Below are 19,632 nucleotides of genomic sequence, written 5' to 3'. Positions count from 1 at the left end.
GATCTGGTTGGCGGCAAGAGCAATGAATAAAATCGTTATCAGCTGTCGGGGGTTGGTTTTTTTTGTTTGTTTGTTTTGGTTGGTTGGTTTTTTTTTAAGGGAAGTTCTCAAAGCGAGCGCCCTGCGCTCCCTTCACCCCGGCTACGCCCGGCAGAGCTGCCTGGGTAGCCCCGCCGAACAACGGAGAAAGGCGCCTTTCTGGCTGTTTGGGGCTTGCTGGGATTTCCCCCCGCTCCGGACCCACGGCAGGAACCAAGGCACGATGTTGCAAGAATAAGAACCAACAACGCGTGACACTGTGGCACTTACGCGCAGATGCCAAAGCCCCTGGCAGCGCCCTGGCGTCCACGGCTGGCTCCGAGGGAGCGGGCTGGGCTACGGGGGAGCCGCGGCAAGCGGGGGGTGTGGAAGCACCGGATCTCCCCAGCGGGGCCGCGCTCCCCAGGGGCATTTTGGCTTCGTTCGCTTCCCATTCTTGCGACGCTGGAACTCGGGAACTTCCAGCGCCGCCGTCGCCGCCGCCAGTCGCCGCTGCCCCGCGGCCGTCGCAGCCCCTCCTCCTCCCCGTGCGTCGTATCCCTCCGCGCTCCGGCACCGCGCAGAGAAAGCGCCTTTCAGCCGCCCGCCCGCCGCCTTCCCGCCCACCCCGCCGACATCTTCTGCCACAGCCCGCCCGCCTTCCCGCTAATAAACGCGTAGCGCTCGCCCCTCTCTCCCCTCCAGCGTCGCGCAGCGCCGGGGGCCGCCGCGGTAGCGGGGCGGCAGCCGGGGGCAGGAGAGACGGACTCCCCCCTTCCTTCCCCGGCTGGCCGCCCCCGCCAGGCAGCGCCAGGGACTGGGGGGGGGGGGCGCGGGGGGAAGGGGCGGCGCGCGGGGCCGTGGGGGCTGAGGAGGGGGCGCGGAGGAGGAGGGGACTCTTTCTCCGGGCGGAGGGATCGCGCTCGCTCGCGCTGGCTGGCGGCGGCGGCGGCGGCGGCGTTGGCGGCGGGCGGCTGCGAGTTGTTGTTTCCTCCTCCTCCTGCTGCTGCTGCTGCTGCCCGTGGGTTGAATGGTGGAGCCGAGACTCTCCCCGGTGAACGAGCAGTGACAGCGATCGGGCGGGCGCATTTCGCTGGGACCCGACGCTGCCGCGGGAGCGCGGCCCGGGCAACCCCCCTTCTCCCCCTTCCCCCCCCCTCCCCTCCCCGGTTTTCTCCTCGCCATGTCCGGGGACGGCGGCAGCCGGCACACGGCGGAGCTGCGAGCGGGTGAGTGGTGGCCGGGGGAGCCGGAGAGGGGCGGCGGGCAGGGGGAAGAAAGGGAAGCCCGCGGGGAAGGGGCGAGCTCCAGCCCTGACGGCCTCTCCTCTCTCCGCAGAGCTCTACTTCCTCATCGCTCGCTTTTTGGAGGACGGACCATGCCAGCAAGCGGCTCAGGTAGGGGATGGAGGGATGGATGGATGGAGAGATGGATGGATGGCGCCGCCGGGCCTGGCGGGGAGGGGGCGGCCGGGCAGGGCGGCTGATCGGGCGGCGCGCTGGCCGCCTCGTCCTCCTTCTCCCTTTTTCTCTCTTTTTGAAACCTTTTCTCACGCCCCGCTTTTGTTGTTGCTGCAGGTCCTGATCCGAGAAGTGGCGGAAAAAGAGGTAAGAGCGGCGCCGTGCACCCAGCACTTGCCCCGCCTGCGGCCTCCCTCCCCCTTCCCTCGTTCTCCCGCTTCCCCCGCCCCATCCCGGGCGCTGCCGGGGGGCTCCTCGGGGGAGGGGGGAGCCGCTCACGGGGCGCCCTCTCTTCACTCCCTTAGCTGCTGCCCAAGCGCACGGACTGGACGGGCAAGGAGCATCCCCGGAGCTACGAGAACCTGGTAAGAGGAGCAGGCGCTGGTAACAGGAGAGAGCGCTGCGGCGGGCAAAGTTGTTTTTCCCCCTCCCTCACTCTCCCTGAGCAGCCCGGTAAAAAAATTGAATTTCCCGCAAAAAAAAAAAAAAAAAAAAAAAAGGCAACTTAAAAAAAAAAAAGCAACAAAACTTTGGAATTTTTTTTTTTTTTTTTTTTTTCAATTTTTGTAACAGCCTATGTCCTTCCCTGCACTCCCTCTCAGTGTCCCGGGCGGGCGCGGGCCGGGGTCCGGCCGGTGCCCGCCCGCCCGAGCGGGGTCAATAACAACGCGCGCGCCGGGCCCGGCCGCGCTCGCTCCGCGACGTCACGGACGCGGTGCGGGCGGGCGCCACAGCCGCGCGCGCGGCGCGGCGCCGGGCGGGGCGGGGCCAGCGGCGGCGGGTGCCGGAGCGCGCGCGGCCGTGCGGGGGCGCTGTGTGCCGGCCGCCCGCGCGCACACAATGGCAGCGGCCCGGGCCCCGCTCGGCCCCGCTCGGCCCCGCTCGGCCCTCCCAGCCCCGCGCCCGCGCCCGCACCGCGCTGGGGTGAGGGGCCCCTCCTGCTGCCCCCGGCGTGTGCCGCTGGTGAGGTGCGTTATGCGGCCTGGAGTTTTTTATATGCAATGTATCTGGTGCGTGGCTGTAACTGGGCTTGCCAGGGTCGCATCACAAATTTGACTTAGGTGGATTTTTGTTTTGTTCTTTTTTAAAATTTCCTAGTGTGTGCTTTTCATCCCGGGTTAGATCAGTGATAAAACAAAGTGTTCCTTGCAGTGATGTAGCTCTGTCTAGCAGACAGGGGCCTGGATGCTTTTTTTTCCCTAACACGTTGTGAACTACAGCAGGTGGGAAAACAGCAGTTAAGGTGTCTGAATTGTGTCCGTTGGCAACTTGTTGCTAGTATTGTTTTCATTGCAGGTGCATTATTGTATAATTTAGTCTCTGAATTTCTGAAAACGATTTAAGAGGAAGACTGAGCCCTGTTTGTGATGCTCATCAAAGAGAGATTTCCCTTGCTGGTTGCTTATAGTAGTTCTGAACTCCAGTACTTCCGGAACACAAATATGTTGAGAACTTTTGGACTTCCACAAAAGGAGACAGAACAGTTTCCATCTGTAATGCCTCCAATAAAGACTGTCACCACATGCATTGTTTTTATTCTATACTGAATGTTACAGTACGAACCAGAGGTTTTTATTGTAGTTAGAACAGGTTTACTTACAGCATTGTTTCTTTTTTTCTGTAGCAAGACTTGTATTGGCACAGGCATTTTCATACATATAGTGTGGAAGAATTGATAGCAGTTAACTTGTGGAAAACATATAAGCACATACTAGTACTTTTGAACTTTCTTGAAATCAAATATGAGGAAACTGAGCCGGGAATTTCAAAGTGCATGATATGTTACGCTACTCTTATTTACTTATTTATTTGTAAGGCTGCAAGGCCATTTGACCCATTTCAAACAACAGTAAGAGTTGCTTGGTAAAACTTATCAATAATCTGTCTCTTTTATCCAATAAATTATAAAGAATTGGAGATACAGTTTTAGCGTAGCACGGATTTGGGTTTCTTCTATAGTCAGAATATAAAAGGATGTAAAAAAGGAAAAAGTGAGGAAAAAGGCATTTTAAAAGTTGAAGTCAGAAGAGTTGGTGAGAAATAAGTTCATTCAGACCTTTTCCAAAAAACTTTGTTTGTTTGTTTGTGGAATGCAGGTAAATACCAGTTTAGTCAGCATAGGTATGTAATGGCATAAGATGTACTTCCTCAAAACTTGGACTTGCTTCTGGATACTTGTATTTGAAGAGGTGATGCTGACTAGGTCCTTTCTCTTCCTAGTTGTCTGTTCGTAACAAGTTTCTTTAGACTTCCCAATAAACATTTCTAAGCTCTCTCCCACCTTGTCCTTACTTAGATGTTGGGGGCTGTGTGTGTGAAATTGGTTACTTTGTTCTTGATGCTTCTCTCTATCCTCTATTTGTTCTTGCCTCACTTGTCAAAGCTGTGTTAACTTTGTCTTACTTGACATTTTAGGCATGTGAAAGCTGGCACAGAAGTGTATTTGCAGCGTGACAGTTACATTTTGTACAAAAGAAGAGTTTTTCATTGTATCCTGTTTCATTATCAAAAAACTTATTTATCTCAAACCGAAGGATCCTTAGCTTTCGAGAGAGAGAATGATGAGCTAACGTTGTTTCTTTCTTATTTTTTTTTTAAATTTAATATTTTTCCAGCTTTAAGATGCTGACTCTTTCTCAAGATGGCATGTTTTGCCATGTTTTGGTACAGCTTCTCAGACATGAATGCCTTGAGCTTTCACTAAACCTTGTAGAAAGGTCTGAAGGGAGAAAAGGCTAAGAAAATTACCAGTAAATGTAGTGTTAGACATCTGACTTTTACTCTACGAGGGAATAAGGGCTCCGTGTAACCGGGATGGAATTTAATCCCAAGCTTCTCTTTTGCTGTGTGCAAAATCATGCCTTTTATTATACCTATATTTTCAATAAATCCTTCCTTTAACATATATATGTATATATTTTCAAGAGATGATGAGGTTTCTGATTTTGTCCTTGTTTGGAAAACATTTATTTAAGAATTTTTGTTAGAGTTAACTTTTTGTTATTAGACTAGGATTCATAGTCCTAGGTGTTTTATTTCTGTTACTTAATTTGCACAAATAATGTTAAATATGATGCAATTTTTGTCTTGTAAATTACTTTCATTTTTCTGTTTGGCCAGTGAAAGTAAATGTTTCATTTTCTTAAATAAGCTAATAGCATGCTGTGCATACTTGTAATGCTACAGGAAAATACATGAGTTCAGAAATGCTATTATACTCATACTACATTCCGAAGTGGTTTTTTTTGAATTTCAGTATTTCTATATTATATTTTTCTACAGTCACCATGTGTGGCATAAATCACTTGAATATGGCTTTGACAGCGTAGGCTCTTATTTCACAGTGCTAATCTCATTCTAATATTGCCACTATAAAGATTTCTATTTGTGCTATAACCTAAGACCCTCTGAGAATCGGTTCCCTGGTAGGCTACTTTCAGTATAGGTCTACCAAGAATGATGGGACTCTTCAGTAACAGATCTCAGGATGTTTTGTGTTCTCTTGCTTTTGTTGTGAAAACTTGCAAATTGTAAGACAGCTATTTTTCTCTCTTTTTGAAACATTGAGGATTTCTCACTATGGGGGACAGAAACTGAGGAATTTTAAGAGTTAACAGCTCATTTTGGCAGAGCAAAGCAGGCGTGTCAATTGCTTATAGATTGTGGATAAGATGTTTAAGTGTTGTGTTGCATTTTTAGGCTTTAAAACACCTTTGTTAGGGCCTTTGTTACACAAGCAAGCTCTGGTGCATCATTTGATTCCAGGGTAATTGTTTTTTTCATGTTGCAGTTTCCCTATGGGTGTAGCTGCTCTAATTGTATGCTGTGGATGAAAGCTGTGCATTTCTGCTGCATCCTTTGTGTAGGCACGAGTGCTCATCCAAATGTGTAGTTAGTTGGATGAGGCAGCTGAACTGTCTGAAAAATGAACAGTAATTTTAAGATGGCTCAGCTCTTTTTGTTTGCAACACCATGGGTCTTACCACCACCACCACGAGGAAGATGATAGGAGTGGGTGTGGAGGGGTTGGAGAATGTGTTGTAGTTGCTTCTTTTGGGAGCAAAGTAGACTTCAGCTGAGTGAAACCAACTGTTGAGATTTACTTCAACATTTTAGAGCTACCATAAGGAGTGTTGTGGTTTTTGTTTTTTTTTTTAAGGTCTTCTGTGGTACAAGCATCATAGTGTAGATGATCCAGAACTATTATGTAAACTTCCTTATCCAGAATATTCATGTAATTGTAATTTTCTCGGTTGAATTAGAGTTTTATTCATGGTGGTGGTGGTTGAGGAGGGAGAAGGCTGGGACTTCACACCAGCAGGATGGCCCAATATGGTTAATAGGCAGTATGTCTTGGTCTCACAAACTGTTGATGATTTTTTTGCTGTCGTTTGTGCCTTTCTCTTCTCCAGCCCACAATCATTAACTGTAATTTCAAGTGAAAATTACAAAACACTTTTTTCAGGTCATTCCACTGTTTTTTTTTTTTTGTAAAAACCTGCGTGAAGTTACAAAGAGTATCTGTGGGACTGGGACATTAAGTACATGGGTACTGTGTTTCTTTGTTCATGTAGTAGTTAAGTCTTTTAGGCAGAATTGTGGTTACTATTTAGAAATTCTGTTTCTTAATAAGTAACCAGATAATAAGTGATTTTTTTTCTTCAGGATATCTTGTTCTGTAAAGATATTCAAAGAAATAGGGAGCAAAATTAAAACTTGAGTTGAATCAGAGAGCTGTATTATCACCTAGTTTTTGTTAACAGTATTTTGACAGTCTATGCAATATTTTGGAAGGTGTTCTGAAAGACTTGGCACTGTGGCTAAGAAAACCTAAGTGTTCTGATTGTTATCCCTAGCCAGATTTTTGGTCTCATTAACAGTGCTTCTGTTAGACATATATCAACTTAAATGATCTCCTCTGAATTCTAAAAGACAAGTGCTTCTCTTCTACAGACTATTCCCCTAGTTGAGAACTGAGGTGATGTTAAAACCTCTCTGTTCAAACGATTATATTTTGATATGGGGAAACACTTGTTTGTTGTGGGAAGCACCACACATTTATTTGTTCCACAGATAATCAAGAGAACTGGCCATGTCAACTGTTTTGTGCTAGTTCTTTCAAACTGGGGCTAAGAAACACTGGTGAGAGATGGGATGAAGAGGAATATCAAGTTTCTAAAGTGTAACTTTTGTTCAAAAAAACCTCAAACCCAACAAGACCCTCAACACATTATGAGCGAATTTAAGAAAGGCAAACAGCTACAGGTAATTTAACAGTAGCAGGCATAGCTGAACATCTTAGTCCATAAGGCGCAAAATGCTGCTTCTGCTCACACCTTCTCATGTGTTAAGCTTGCAGCAGACTGTTTATACTAAGTCTTGAGTTTATCTGCTCTGGCCTCACACCTATTAAAAGCATTAAATAGTTGAAAAAATAATGTGTTCTTGGGATGGCTGGTTTCATAGAGATGCATTTAATTAGAGAAAGAGTAACCTCACAGTAAAATAATAGGCATTCTGATTGGAAATAGTGTTTAAATAACCATATAGTTTTAGCTCAAGCAGAATTAGAAAGTATACAAGAAATAAATATGTTTTGGTGAAAATGGTTAGTTCTCCGATTCTCCCTCCCTGTTTGTTGTCCCTGCCCTGTTTCCCCAGACCACCCCCGACCTCCCACCCCCAAAAGAAGAAAAAAGGGAATGAGAATTCTTCAGAGAAAACTGCTTGCATTTCATTGCAATTCCTAATTTTAAAGCGATAAGGCAGTGGCTGGTGGTACACAGTATTCTATTAGATTGATGATCTGATATAGTACAACAATTACTGTAATTTAATTTGGAGCTTGTTTTGGGTAATATGCTACATAGCAGGATAGTTAAAGTGGGATAGCTGCTGGTGTAAGATTGAGCTCTCACATCTTGGAGTATAGGTAGCTGACTGACGTAGGCTTTGTTGTTAAATGTCCTTGTGTGGAAATGTGTTTTTCTGAAACATATTTACAGTCAACCTGGTAGCTAAGCATGTTGACTGTTAACATGGTGAGGGGGGGAACAACAATTTTTCAGAGAATGATTCAGAGTATTTGGAGCACTGGAATAAGGTCATATTTTATTTGATATCTAAAACACTGATGGTGAATAACTGCATTATGTATTGCAAATTTAACTCAAGAGTCTAGATCAAATCACGATTCTTTTGTTTCATTCATTGTGCTTCTGATGCTGAATTATGCTGCAGAGTCATGCAGAATGAAAATATAAGCACTTAGGTCTATTTCAAAGGTAATAAAGATTTATATGTTAGTCCAGATAGCTGTGCAGCTGCATTTTGTGTATTCCCATGCTGCTTGTTTGGAATAGGTGAAGCTGGGGATAGTCGGTAAAGGGAGAGGTTGAGGATAATGCTGCTTCTAATTTTCTAGAAAATAATATTTATGCTTAAGATCTGGAAATTTTGTACTTGCTTTCAGAGTTCTAATTTTTGTTACAGTAATAGTTAAGAAGTGTTAACTTATGTGAAAAGACTGCGGGAACAAAAAGAGAGTTTATTATTTTACTTTAAAAGCATGTCTTCTGTGCGTTTCTTTTGGAAGAACAGAGCAGAGTTAGACATTGCAGAAAGTCTAATAAGGCGAGGAAGAAAAACAGCTAGAATTTCAGCTGGGGGGACTGGCAGAGAAAAAATCCTGTGCTTTTTATGCTGTTTGACATCACAGTTTTGGCATATAATTTTAAATTCCTGTTTCTAGAGTCCAGTTTTCACTTTCATTTAGAGCTGTATGAATTTTAAATACTTGTACATCTGTTATTTTTTTTGTTTTGCTTTCCTTTCTCTTCTTGGAATCAGAGATTGATATGAAACCAAATTTCATTCTATTGAGTTGTCTCGAACTTTTCTGTTTCTGACAAAGCTTCTAATGCTACCATTAAAACAAAAAATTATTTGTTTTGTTTTGTCTCAGAAGTCTGACTTGAGAGTACTCTGGATGTGGATTTTTTGGGTTGTAGGTATATTTTTCTTAATTCTATGTCCTTTTTGGAGTTTGTCAGTGCAAGAATTGTTTCCTGGTAGGCCGCACCATGGAACAATCAGAATTATTTTAGTTTAATGTATTAAATAAACTTACCTTGTCCTGACTTGTTGCTACCAAGTTGTTATCTTTTCTGCAGTTCTTGTTTTTCCTTTTTCAGAAGGGAGAAATTGGGTGAATTTCTGTTACACAGCTTTTTAATTTGTGACTTCCACTGTAATATTCACACATACAAATTAGCACTGGAACAGACTTTCTAGAGAGGCAGTCAAAGCCTCAAGCCTGTTGCTGTCTGAGACATTTGGACAATGCCCATAACACCATACTTTATCTTTTGGTCAGCCCTGAAGTGGTCAGGCAGTTGGAGTAGATGAAGAATTTTTTGATGGTGAAGAAATTATATCACCTGGAGAAAACTTACTTAATGGCCTGTTTTTAATAAGTTATTCAAGTTCCACATTTTGTTTGTTTGTAGAAGGAGAAAAAGGGAAAAAACATCAGTCCAAATAAAACCTTTAATTAAAAAAGTTTTCCTATTAGATTTTACTGAGAAATGAAACCTACCTTTTTATTTAAGTTTCTTGTGTATACTTTAGCTTTATGTAGGAAAATGACAGCCAAATGTTGACGGTGTATGGTTCATGAAATAGCTCTATAAACTTCTTGGAACTGACAAGTGTTTAAATGGGCAATGCCACTTCTGTTTTGGTAAAGCATCCATACAGCTCACTTAGTATCATTGAATCAGTTTGTTAATGAGCTGTTGCGAATGCTGCTTAGTAGTGAGCTATGATTACTTAGACAAATACTGTGAAGAAGCATCACAAAACTACTGCATAATGTGACATAAATAGCTCTTTTCACACAAATGGACTTAAATGAGAAGAGACTGTAGCGTGGGTGTAAGGTATATATTGAGATCTTTAATACAGATGATAAAGAACGAAACAGATAGATGCCTCTTATCAAAACATTTGCTTCAAAAACTGCAAGAGGAATTGAGCCTACCTAGTTTCTGCTAAAATAAAAAGTGAGCACATGGCTTATGACAAATCATGAGAAATGACTCAAGATGTCAGCTTGCTGTAGTTTTGGAATGTGTCAAAGATGATTTACTTCATTTACTTTAGATTTTATGCATTTCTTAGGATATGTAAAACTGTAGGGTCTTGAGCAGGATAAAATGACAACTGTATTGTGTATTTTGTTGTATTATTCATGGTTAAACAAAAAAACCCAGTAATTATTAATCTTTGGGAGATGAGTTCAGATTCTGCAGGTGTAAATTCTGGTTTCAGATGGAATTAAGCAAAGAGCAGTGTTTGTTAAGCTTTTGTGCTCCTTTTGATAGGAGCAGAGAACAAAAGCTAAGGAAATGGATCAGGGCTGTTGATGGCAAAAAGTGTGTACAGCTTCATCACTTCTTACGGCTTTTTAGGTATTTTAGAGCTCTCATGCATGTATTTTGACTGTGATTCCTCCTTTAGGCAGAAAAAACCATGTTGATTTGCTATTCTGATTCATTTTTCTTATCATACTAATTCAGAATTATTTTTTGCTACTCTTCTAACAGTGTTCCTGTCTGATGACATTGAATTTAGCAATTTAAAATTAACTGATCTTTATGATGAGTTGCAATTTGATTTAAGTAAAATATATTTCTAATATTTTTAAAAGAATTGGCTTTTTTTAAACTTGTGTGAATTTTGCAAGTCATTTAACTTTTAGGCAGACAAATTCAGATAGCTTGCAAGGCTTTCTACAAATGTAATATAATCCACAGAAGGAAAACCCCGCTTTCCAGGAAGCAGCTAAACATTTGCCTGCCTATGGAAAGTAGTAAATGAGTTCTTATTTTGCTTTTCTTGCTGTGCAGATTTTGCTTTACTTATTAAACTGTTTTTATCTCAACCCACAAGTTTTTTTCCTCTTTTACCCATCTGATTCTCTCCCCTGTTCCAGTGCACTGAGAATGAGTGAGTGGCTGCATAAGACTGAGTTGCTGGCCAGTGTTAGACCAAGACAGAGGAGAGAAAACTTTCCCTCCTTCGCTAGGAGATTGTGGTGGGGGGAATTACTCCTGTAAGCAAGGCTTTTCCAGAACCTCAGTTTCAGTCATCAGCACTCTTTATGTTAGCAAACTGCCGGAGTACATGAAACAATTACGGTGTGTCAGCAAGATAGGAGCACATCTGATGAAGAATGAGGTATATTCTGTTAATTGGGTGTAATACAGAAGCACCATTCTGCCTAAGTGTCAGTCAAGGCCTCCTCTAGTTACAGAATAACAAAACATCACAAGCTTTTTCTTCACTATTTTGCTGGTTTTTTTCCTCTTCTGTGAAGTAAAACTGTGAAGATGTATTTCAGGCTGTATGAAGGACAAAAATGAGTACATGCCAAATTCTAGTCAAGAATTGAAGAAAATGAGTATATTCTCCCTCTCCTCTTAATTTATTATTTTAATTTTTTGTTATAATCTGAGTTGACAATACCTTATGCATTTTAAAAATGCTATTTCTTAACCAAAAGCCTTATGTTAGTAGGATTTTTACTATTGTCACATACATTTCAAAGCCATTTCCCCCCCTTGTTATTTAAGACAGTTTTCTGATCTAGAATTATAGTAGTTCAAAAGAATAAACTGGTTTTGTCTAGCATTCATTAAAGCTGGTTGAACTGGTTATAATCAAGTGGTGAGAAGTTATGTTGCTGATAATAGGAGCTTATCTTGGTACTGTGCAGTTTAAAATTATGACCTGTTACAAAAACTTATAATCATGTTTATAGATGCAATAGGGATGACATATGAATTTTAAAGTTGAATTACTTAAGCCAACATTTTTGTTTAAAAGCTTTAGATGTAAAATAAATAAAGCCAGTTATGAAGTTTCAAGGTATTTTAGCTTAGGTGAGTTGAGGCAGAAGGTTTTTGCATTTTCTTTTACAAAGCTATGTTATTTATTTGGTATTTGTATTTCTTGCAAGAAGTAAATGTTGCTGTCTTTACAGTCTTTGTCTCATCTTTATCTTACAGTAATTTATCTTGACCAAGCCACTACTTAAATGTAAATGTACTTTGCATTTTTTTACTGTGATTATAAGGGAGCTTATTAGTGTATGACCAACTGTGCCTTGGAGTCAGAAAGTAGTAAATACCAACGGTTCTCTGTACAAAGTGGCATGTGCTGCATAGAAGAATTAATTAGGACCAGCTGGAATGAATTATTGTACTTAAAGGTCATTATTTGTTTTTGTCCTTTAATATCCAATAATTTTCTTATGAATTTGTGTAACAATCTGGGGGAAAAGATTAAACCAGTAGTGCATCAAAAATACTGTGTTCTTTCTCAAATGTTTTGTTTGCTCTTTGATATAATAGGTGAAATACTACAGACACTTGGCACCTGATCACTTGCTTCAAATATGCCATCGACTTGGACCACTTCTAGAGCAAGAAATTCCACAAAGTGTCCCTGGAGTGCAGACATTATTAGGGGCTGGCAGACAGTCTTTGCTTCGTACAAACAAAAGTATGAAAATTTCACAAGAATTTTTGAGAGTTCTTGATATTATATACCTTTCCTGTGGTTTTGCGTGAAAAAACCCATTTGCCTACATTTTTTGGTGTGATTTTTAACAAACAGGTTGCAAACATGTTGTATGGAAGGGATCTGCTCTTGCTGCACTACATTGTGGAAGGCCTCCAGAGTCCCCTGTAAATTATGGCAGTCCACCTAGTATAGGTAAGTCAATTTTATTCTGGCACTGCCATTGTAATACCTAACTCTCAAGGTGATTGATTATTGTGATGAAGAGAGCTAAGTAGTAGTTCTGTTTATATTTATCCTTGTTAGTGCCACATACCTTACCTTTAGTGTTTTTGTTAAGATGCTGTGTTGCCGTATTTATTCTAAAATTTTCTCTGAAGCTAATTTTGTCTTTGAAGTATAAAATTGAATAAAATATATTTAAACAATGAATACATACAAACAAAACTCTTTCTTAAAGATGTAATAAGGCTGCCAGTAGATAAATAATTAGTATTATAGGGCAGCAAGGCCTACACCCATTGTTAGGAAGAGTGAGTCATGTAGACTGGTAATGATTTCCTTTGGAAAAATTTGAGTCTTGTAGAAGTTATTCTTTTTGCTCCCTGGTCCATTCACTAATTTTGTAGCTGTCCTTTAGCTTGCTCTGCTGTGCTGTATCATGAAGCATGCATGTGCTGTCTGTACTGTTGAAAAACTGAAAGCTGGAGGTCAGAGGTATTCCAGCTTTTATTTTTAAGCTCTCACATGGTCACTGAAATGTTTGTTGGCTTTCATGGTTTAAGAACGAAGATACATGTTTGTTTAGTTGCTAGAAGGATCAAGACGTGTGATATTTTAGAAGATTCTTTAAGGAGCACCCTTTTTCTTTTTTTCATGAATAGAAAAATGAGCAGAATCACTTGAATCTTTTAATTTTTCTCTATTGATGTCCAGTGAAGGGGGGATGATTAAGACCAAACTGTCTGTGTGGATTACACCAGAAAATGAGTGGGTTTTTTTACCAAAATGGTAGGTGCAGATAGATGTGCAGTGTTGGATGAGAGTGGGCAGAGAATATCCAGTTGATTGGCTCTGGATCAGGTGCAGCTGCTGCTGCAAAGACAAAGGTTCCTGTCTTGGAAAAAAAAGAAAAGACTGCAGATGTATTGAGAAACTAATATGTAACAATGTATATGAAAAAATAGATATACATATACTATATATAGTATCACAGTATAAATATTCAGCCAGATGCTATTAGGAGCAGAGACTTTTTTAATGTGATAACTTGCCGTGGCAATTTTTCAATCTCTAGACTTCTTTTGGAGGCTTTTGGTAGCCTCTAAGTTTTTAATGAATTTAAATAGGTACACATAACATATATAAAATATAAAATCGAGAGAGGTTAATTTGGGCTATTTATTTTTTTTCTTATGTTGAAGGAACTCAAAATCAAATCTCAAAATACACACCATTACACTTTATCCATAGAATTATAGTTCTCTCCCAACAGCTGAAGCAGAACCATGCTACAGCTAAACTCTTAGGTTCATTCAGTACAGCCAATTTTGACTTGGTTGATGGCAGAGTATTTAGTGTCCTAGTAGCATTTTCATTTTAAAGCACAAGTTACATGCTCTCCATGATATTTCTGTAGATGCTTGGACTGAAGGATGAGAACATGGTTCTGCTTGCTGTTTAGAGCTGAGTTTTAAGAACCTCCTCAGGTGGTATAGGTATTGGTCAGAAGTGGTTCAGTTAAACCCTAATGTAGCACCTGCATCCATTCAATGTGGTTTTGTTTAGAGCCACTAGCTTTGTATTCCTGTAGAGGGCTTTTTCTGTGTTGTGCTCTAGGTGTGTAGGAGAAAATGCTTGTTGCTGGTTAGAAAATTCCCTTGAGTGGTTGTGCAATGGCTAGATGATTGTAAACTTGGAAAATCTTGGGCTATTTTTGCAAGGTGACTGTAGGACTGAGCTTTTTAATAGCTAAGATTTCTTTCATGGTTGCTTAGCCTTTCTTGTGAACAAATTTTAAAACATGTTGGAGGAATCAGAATGGTTGAGGACTGTTTTATGTTGTACTGTACCATACACTGTATAGTAGCTGGTGCATACTTTTTAAAGGGAAAAAGATCGGTGTATGATATCCATGGTAGCTGGAGTTGAAAGAAAGCTGTAGAGCTGCTGTGGTAGTGAAATGAAATGTTAAGAAAAATAACTTTCAGACTCTTTTTAGAGTAGAACAAGTCAGGCTTTCTAAATAAATGTTATTTTTATTGAACCTTTTGCAGAGCACTGAATGTTAGCAAAATTACAGTTATTTCAAATACCACTTTTTTCATGACCAGTAATTTCCTTTTCCAAACATTCATATAAGTGCTGGTACCTGAATGTTTTCAACTGTGAAATGTATTTGGATTTTTGGGATATTTGGTTCAGAGCTGTATGTTAAAGAATTTGCTTTTGATTTATCTTATTCTATCTACTCTGATCTCTCAATGAAACCATGAACTTAAATGACACTTCTTTTATAAATTGAATTAGAATTTTTTTTTCTGTTTCCTTAAATAACTTCCAGTTTTCCCCTGGAAATAATGCATTTTATGTAAAAAAAAAATATTAGAACCTATTATTTTTCAGGCTATATGTATTTCAGGTAGATAATCCACTAATGTTTGAGGAACAGAAACAAAGACACTTAAATTCTTCTGTGTTGTGCAGGAAAACTTAACTTACATTTCAGTGAATGTACAAAGTTGGTAATTTATTTCCTAGCCTGATGAATCAATGGGTGTATGATGCTGATGGGGTATTATTTAGAATTATTTTGTGTATGTTGTGCCAACTGCCTTGTAGGTAACTGGTTTTATACACAATTAAAATAGATTTGCACAAATACATATTTCCCCTGAAAACTACAGAATATCTGTAGAACATGATGAAGAGAAGTAAAACTTGAATATGGAGTAGTCTTTGTCCAGTTGCTCTCACTTGTGCAATATATCTTATAAAAAAGTTGCTGAAATGCTTAATTAAGAACAAAAGCAGCTAGGTCATGTGCTAATTTATTTTGTTAAAGGTCTCATTTTCTTGGATGCAGAAAGAGAAAAAGAACTCTTTTTCAGTAATTTTTGGTAACTGCTGAAAAAGGAACAAACCTAAGCATAAACCTTTGAGATCTTTGAGTTCAGAACTCTTGGGAAAGCTGACCACTCAGGTGTGAGGACCTGAATGAGACTGGCTGTTTGCCCCAAACAATGAAGATTTTTTTTTTCTGACCAGAAAAAATATATGCCTTTCAAAACTAATATTTCATGATTTTACAGAGTAATCAACCTCAAGAAAATTCTGAGGCATTTTACACTTTTTTCACTTTGTTTATTAAGTGATGCTGGTGTTTTGGCTGTAAAGAGAATGCCAGGTTCTGAAAGCAGTGTAAATGTCTATTTTTAGAAATACAATAAATACTTTAGGCGTAACTAGCTTACGAGTACTGCGTGCAACTCTATTATTCTGTTAATTATAGGAAAAAAATAAAGGAAAAGACTGCATTTATATTAAAAGATCTGTGTAAAAGTAACATCTTGTTACACGTGTTTATTCAAGTCTAGAGGGAATTATACTTAAGTATAATAAGACTTGTTAGTATGCAAGAATAAATGAGCTATAGAAGTCTTATGGAACTTTGAGTAAAATACCAATGGAACTATATAGTGAAAGTAAGTGGGTTATTACTGAAGTCAGGGCAGTTTGGAAATGTTTGAGATTGTGTAGCTTTCATTTGTTGTTGCTTTCTGCCTCTTGAAATATCTCACCTCTTACCACTCTGAATTAGGAAGGGTTGGCAGTTGCTTTCATCAAGCAAATGAATATTATATGTGAAGTTTGAGATGTATATAGAATTTTTGTGTTTCCAGAAATACTCCAGTTAGGATTTGGTATACTTTTACCTTCATGATATGACCAGAGACAAATTCTGGCTTGATAGGATAGCAAGCTTAATCATTTTACTTGGTTAACAGTCATGTCCAAGTCAAGAGACTTGGAATACTGTATAGAGTTCAGAAGCTGAAGAGAAAAATGGTGGGAAGCTAGAAGTCAATTCAAGCTGGGTTTTGTTTTTTTTTTTTTTTTTTTTTGGTCTTGGACATCTTTGAAGAAGCGAGGGGAACAAACTGAATGCTTGATACATTCAGTCTTACTAGCCTGGAGAGTGAAAGGAGCTGTCTAGCAGTCTCTACTATTATTTTTAACAGCTCTGAATCCCATGGTATTCATTAGAGGCCTGCCTAGCCTCTTAAGTTAATGGAACTTGATTCAATAAGGGTAAGAGTTGTAAGTGAATTATATCCTTGGGTTATCCTTCCAGGATTCTTCTGAATCTAGTTCTATTTTTGTGTGAATGGAAGGGGAATGAACTTGGATTCTGGTCTTCAGAACAGAACTTCTATTAGTTAAATACAACTCTAAAAAGGAAGAAAATGAAAGATTGTGTATACATTTAAAAATTTAGCTTATACTTGGTACAAAATTAAATTTGATTTATCACTGACTAGTGGATAAGGCAGATTACTATCCCCCATCTTTACGGCATATTCCATATTCAAGGATAAGACCATGTAAATAAGGAGATAGAATTGATCACTTTGGTAAAATTAGAAAGTGGAAAGAAAACTAAGTGAAAAAAAAAGGACTAATACTGCTATATCAGTCAGACCTCCAAATTTATTTTCCTTTTAACAGATTGCTGTTTTTCTTTGAGCTGCTTGGTCTATTTTGGGTGGGGAATGAGTTAGAAAAGTTCTGAAACTTTGAAGGCATTCATTTGGTGCCCATTGCATACCTGAGAGGGAGAAAATCTATACTCTTTTGTAAGTTCCACTGAAAACTCCCACTACTTCACTTCCATTGGCTTTGTCTGATTTTTACATTGTTCCATGGGAAACCAAACAAATAAGGTGGTTTTGACTCTTTGAGATGTGTGGTTTTGAGATTAAGGTTGTTGGCAGCAGTGAATTCTGACAGTAGAAGCAAGATTTTAAAAAACAAAATTGCATTTTAGGTTCCTGAGTGACCCTTATTAAAAAAATGAATTTAAACTCTTATATTTAGAGCCTTTGTTTTTTAAATCCCATGTTTTTTACTCTACCTTTCTTGCTTTTTTTTGTCTCTGGAAATTAAAGATCCTGAGCAATATTTGGCCCTTCTTTCAAAGGAGGATTAGACTAGGTGATTTTTAGAGGCCATTTACAACTTCAACTATTCCGTGATTCTGAAGTAATGGAAGCTGGAGTTCTTCTGGTATTAAATCTGGTGAGGGATATGAAATAAAACATGAAGAGTTTTTACAGGTCTGTCAACAGTAGGAGGAACAGTAGGTCCTGCTGCTGAATGGGGCAGGAGACCTGAAGTAGGATGAGAAGGAGACTTTGTAGAACTAAAGATTGGGTCCTCCTCATCTCAGTCCCTGGGCAAGTGATGAAGCAAATATTTCTGGAGGTCAATGTAGGAAAAGACAGGTACATGGTTAAGAGTTGTTGGCATTGATCTGTGAAGGAGAAATTATGCCTGGCTAGCCCAATAGCCTTTTAAAGGAGATGAGTGGCTTGGAGATGAGGGGACAATAGTGAATGTTATTTATCCTGAGTTCAGCAAGGCTTTCTGAACAGACTCCCATAACATTCTCAATGGCAAACTGAAAAGATATGGCAGAACTGCTGGGATCAAAGGGCTGTAATCAGCAGAGTTAATTCCAGTGACTGGCACAAAAGCCAGTCACTAGTGGTGTACTCCAGAGGTTGGTGCAAGAGCCAGTATTGTTCAACAGCTTAATTAATAACTTGGATGATGAAGCAAAAAGTTTTGCAAACAGTTGAAATCTAGGAGTAGTGGATGATTGAGGAGGACCTTGACAGGGTGGAGAAATGCATCAACAGGAATCTAATGAAGTGTCACAAAGAGAAGAATGAAGACACAATGTGCCCTTGCACACAAAACCGAATCAGCATCCTGGGTTGCTGGAGGCAGTGCATTGCCATAAGGTTGAGGGTGTTCTTTCCTCTACTCAGTGTAAATAAGATCACACCTGGAGTACTGGATCCAGCTCCTCAGGAAAAGAGATACATGGACTGTCTATAGCTGTTAGCTGGTCTATCAAAGGACCAGGAAAGTGATGAAGGGATTGAAGTATCTGTCATACAAGGAGGAGCCAAGAGACCTGGGATTGTTTAGCCTTGAGAAGAGAAAGTGTGGCACAGGCAGGATGGTGGTGCTAGTATCAGTGGTTATAAATACTTGAACTGGAGCATGTGATGAAGATGGAGCCACACTCTACTTATTGCATCCTGACATGGCAGAGGTCATCAACCAAAACTGAAATAGAGGAACTTCAATTGAAACGTAAGAAAACAGGTTTGGGGGGTGATAAGAGCTCTGGCACAGGTTGCCCAGAGGGATTGTGAAATCTCCATCCTTGGAGATGTTTGAAACTGGACTGGATGCAGCACTGAGCAACCTGTTCTAGCTGACCCTGCTTGAGCAGGGGGCTTGGAATAGATAACCTTTCTAGAGGTTCCTTTCCACCTCAGCCATTCAGTGCTTGGGTGGTAGTAGACCATTTCAGCCTTGGAGGCTGGTCATATTGTATGAATATCAGCCCAGTTACTAAAAACTAGAAGCCGCTTAATTTTGTTTGGAACAAGTTAGTAAACAATTGTTAGCAGCTTAAAATGATAAAATTTGTGAAAAAGTTTCAAAATGTCAACAAATTCACAGCTTTCTCTGACACTGGCTTTTACTGATTATTAAATATGAAGAATCCTGATTTTGAAACCAGAATATCATTTGGGGGTAAGTGGTGGTTTATCATACTGTGTTGTGCAACAACCACTTAGCAGCATCTGGTTTTTTTATCTGTTTTCAATTTTACTTATTTATTTTCAAAACAGGACCTTATGTGTAAGTAGCAGGCGGGCATGTAAAACTAAGTTAATATTAATTTCCTTGGTCAGCCAGGCATTGGGTAGTTTTTTCAAGGTACTGTCCATTTCACAGTGCCCTTCCAGCAAGGAGCATGCAATCTCTCTTCTGTTGTTTTCTTCTTTCCAACCCTTCCCTTTATGTTGGTTGACTCACTAGAAGGCCCAACTAGCGTTCTCTAACCCACCCTGGGATAAAGTATCATCTTCCTTCACTTCCTACACATATGTAGTTTGTGGCTCCCACTGCAACTGTTTCACTGCTTATACCTTGTCACTCTTCCTGTGATTAACAGCTTTGTTCATGCTTACTCATTTGTGTGAGGCCAAGCAAAGACAGAAAAGTGCTAATATGGCTGAAACGAGAGAGAGATTAGACTTGCAGTCACAGAGGGTTCTAAATTTATTTTTTTTCCAAATGCAGTTAAATTCAGGCTAAATAGGTTAGAGACTTGACAAGTGTTGATGTAGCAACTGTTATAAAACCAAGGGCCCGTGATTTGTGTGAAGGCATTAATATTAACAGTTGGTAATCTTTCTCAGCTTGGACAAGAAAAATCAATTTTGTTTGACTGAAGGAATTTGTGACGTAGCTATTTTTGATTTTT

At 40.1% G+C, this 19,632-nt stretch overlaps 1 protein-coding gene across 2 annotated transcripts in view; it reads left to right on the top strand.

The window, feature by feature from the left end:
* The first annotated feature begins 1,021 nt into the window (after positions 1-1,021).
* The window catches only part of PHIP (pleckstrin homology domain interacting protein), a 107,522-nt gene continuing 88,911 nt past the window's right edge, over positions 1,022-19,632 (top strand). The window contains exons 1-6 of one of the 2 annotated variants that reach the window (XM_032104872.1): positions 1,022-1,247; positions 1,357-1,415; positions 1,596-1,625; positions 1,784-1,843; positions 11,894-12,044; positions 12,159-12,257. In XM_032104872.1, the coding sequence (XP_031960763.1) occupies positions 1,202-1,247; positions 1,357-1,415; positions 1,596-1,625; positions 1,784-1,843; positions 11,894-12,044; positions 12,159-12,257 (445 nt within the window). In that variant the 5' untranslated portion in view covers positions 1,022-1,201. The remainder of the gene's footprint in view (positions 1,248-1,356; positions 1,416-1,595; positions 1,626-1,783; positions 1,844-11,893; positions 12,045-12,158; positions 12,258-19,632) is intronic. The other variant, XM_032104870.1, reaches the window with a different exon arrangement.

Source organism: Corvus moneduloides, chromosome 3 (assembly GCF_009650955.1).
Source record: "Corvus moneduloides isolate bCorMon1 chromosome 3, bCorMon1.pri, whole genome shotgun sequence".
Taxonomy (NCBI): Eukaryota; Metazoa; Chordata; class Aves; order Passeriformes; family Corvidae; genus Corvus; species Corvus moneduloides.
Note: the sequence above shows the minus strand (reverse complement) of the source record. Positions and strands in the feature narration are given on the sequence as shown.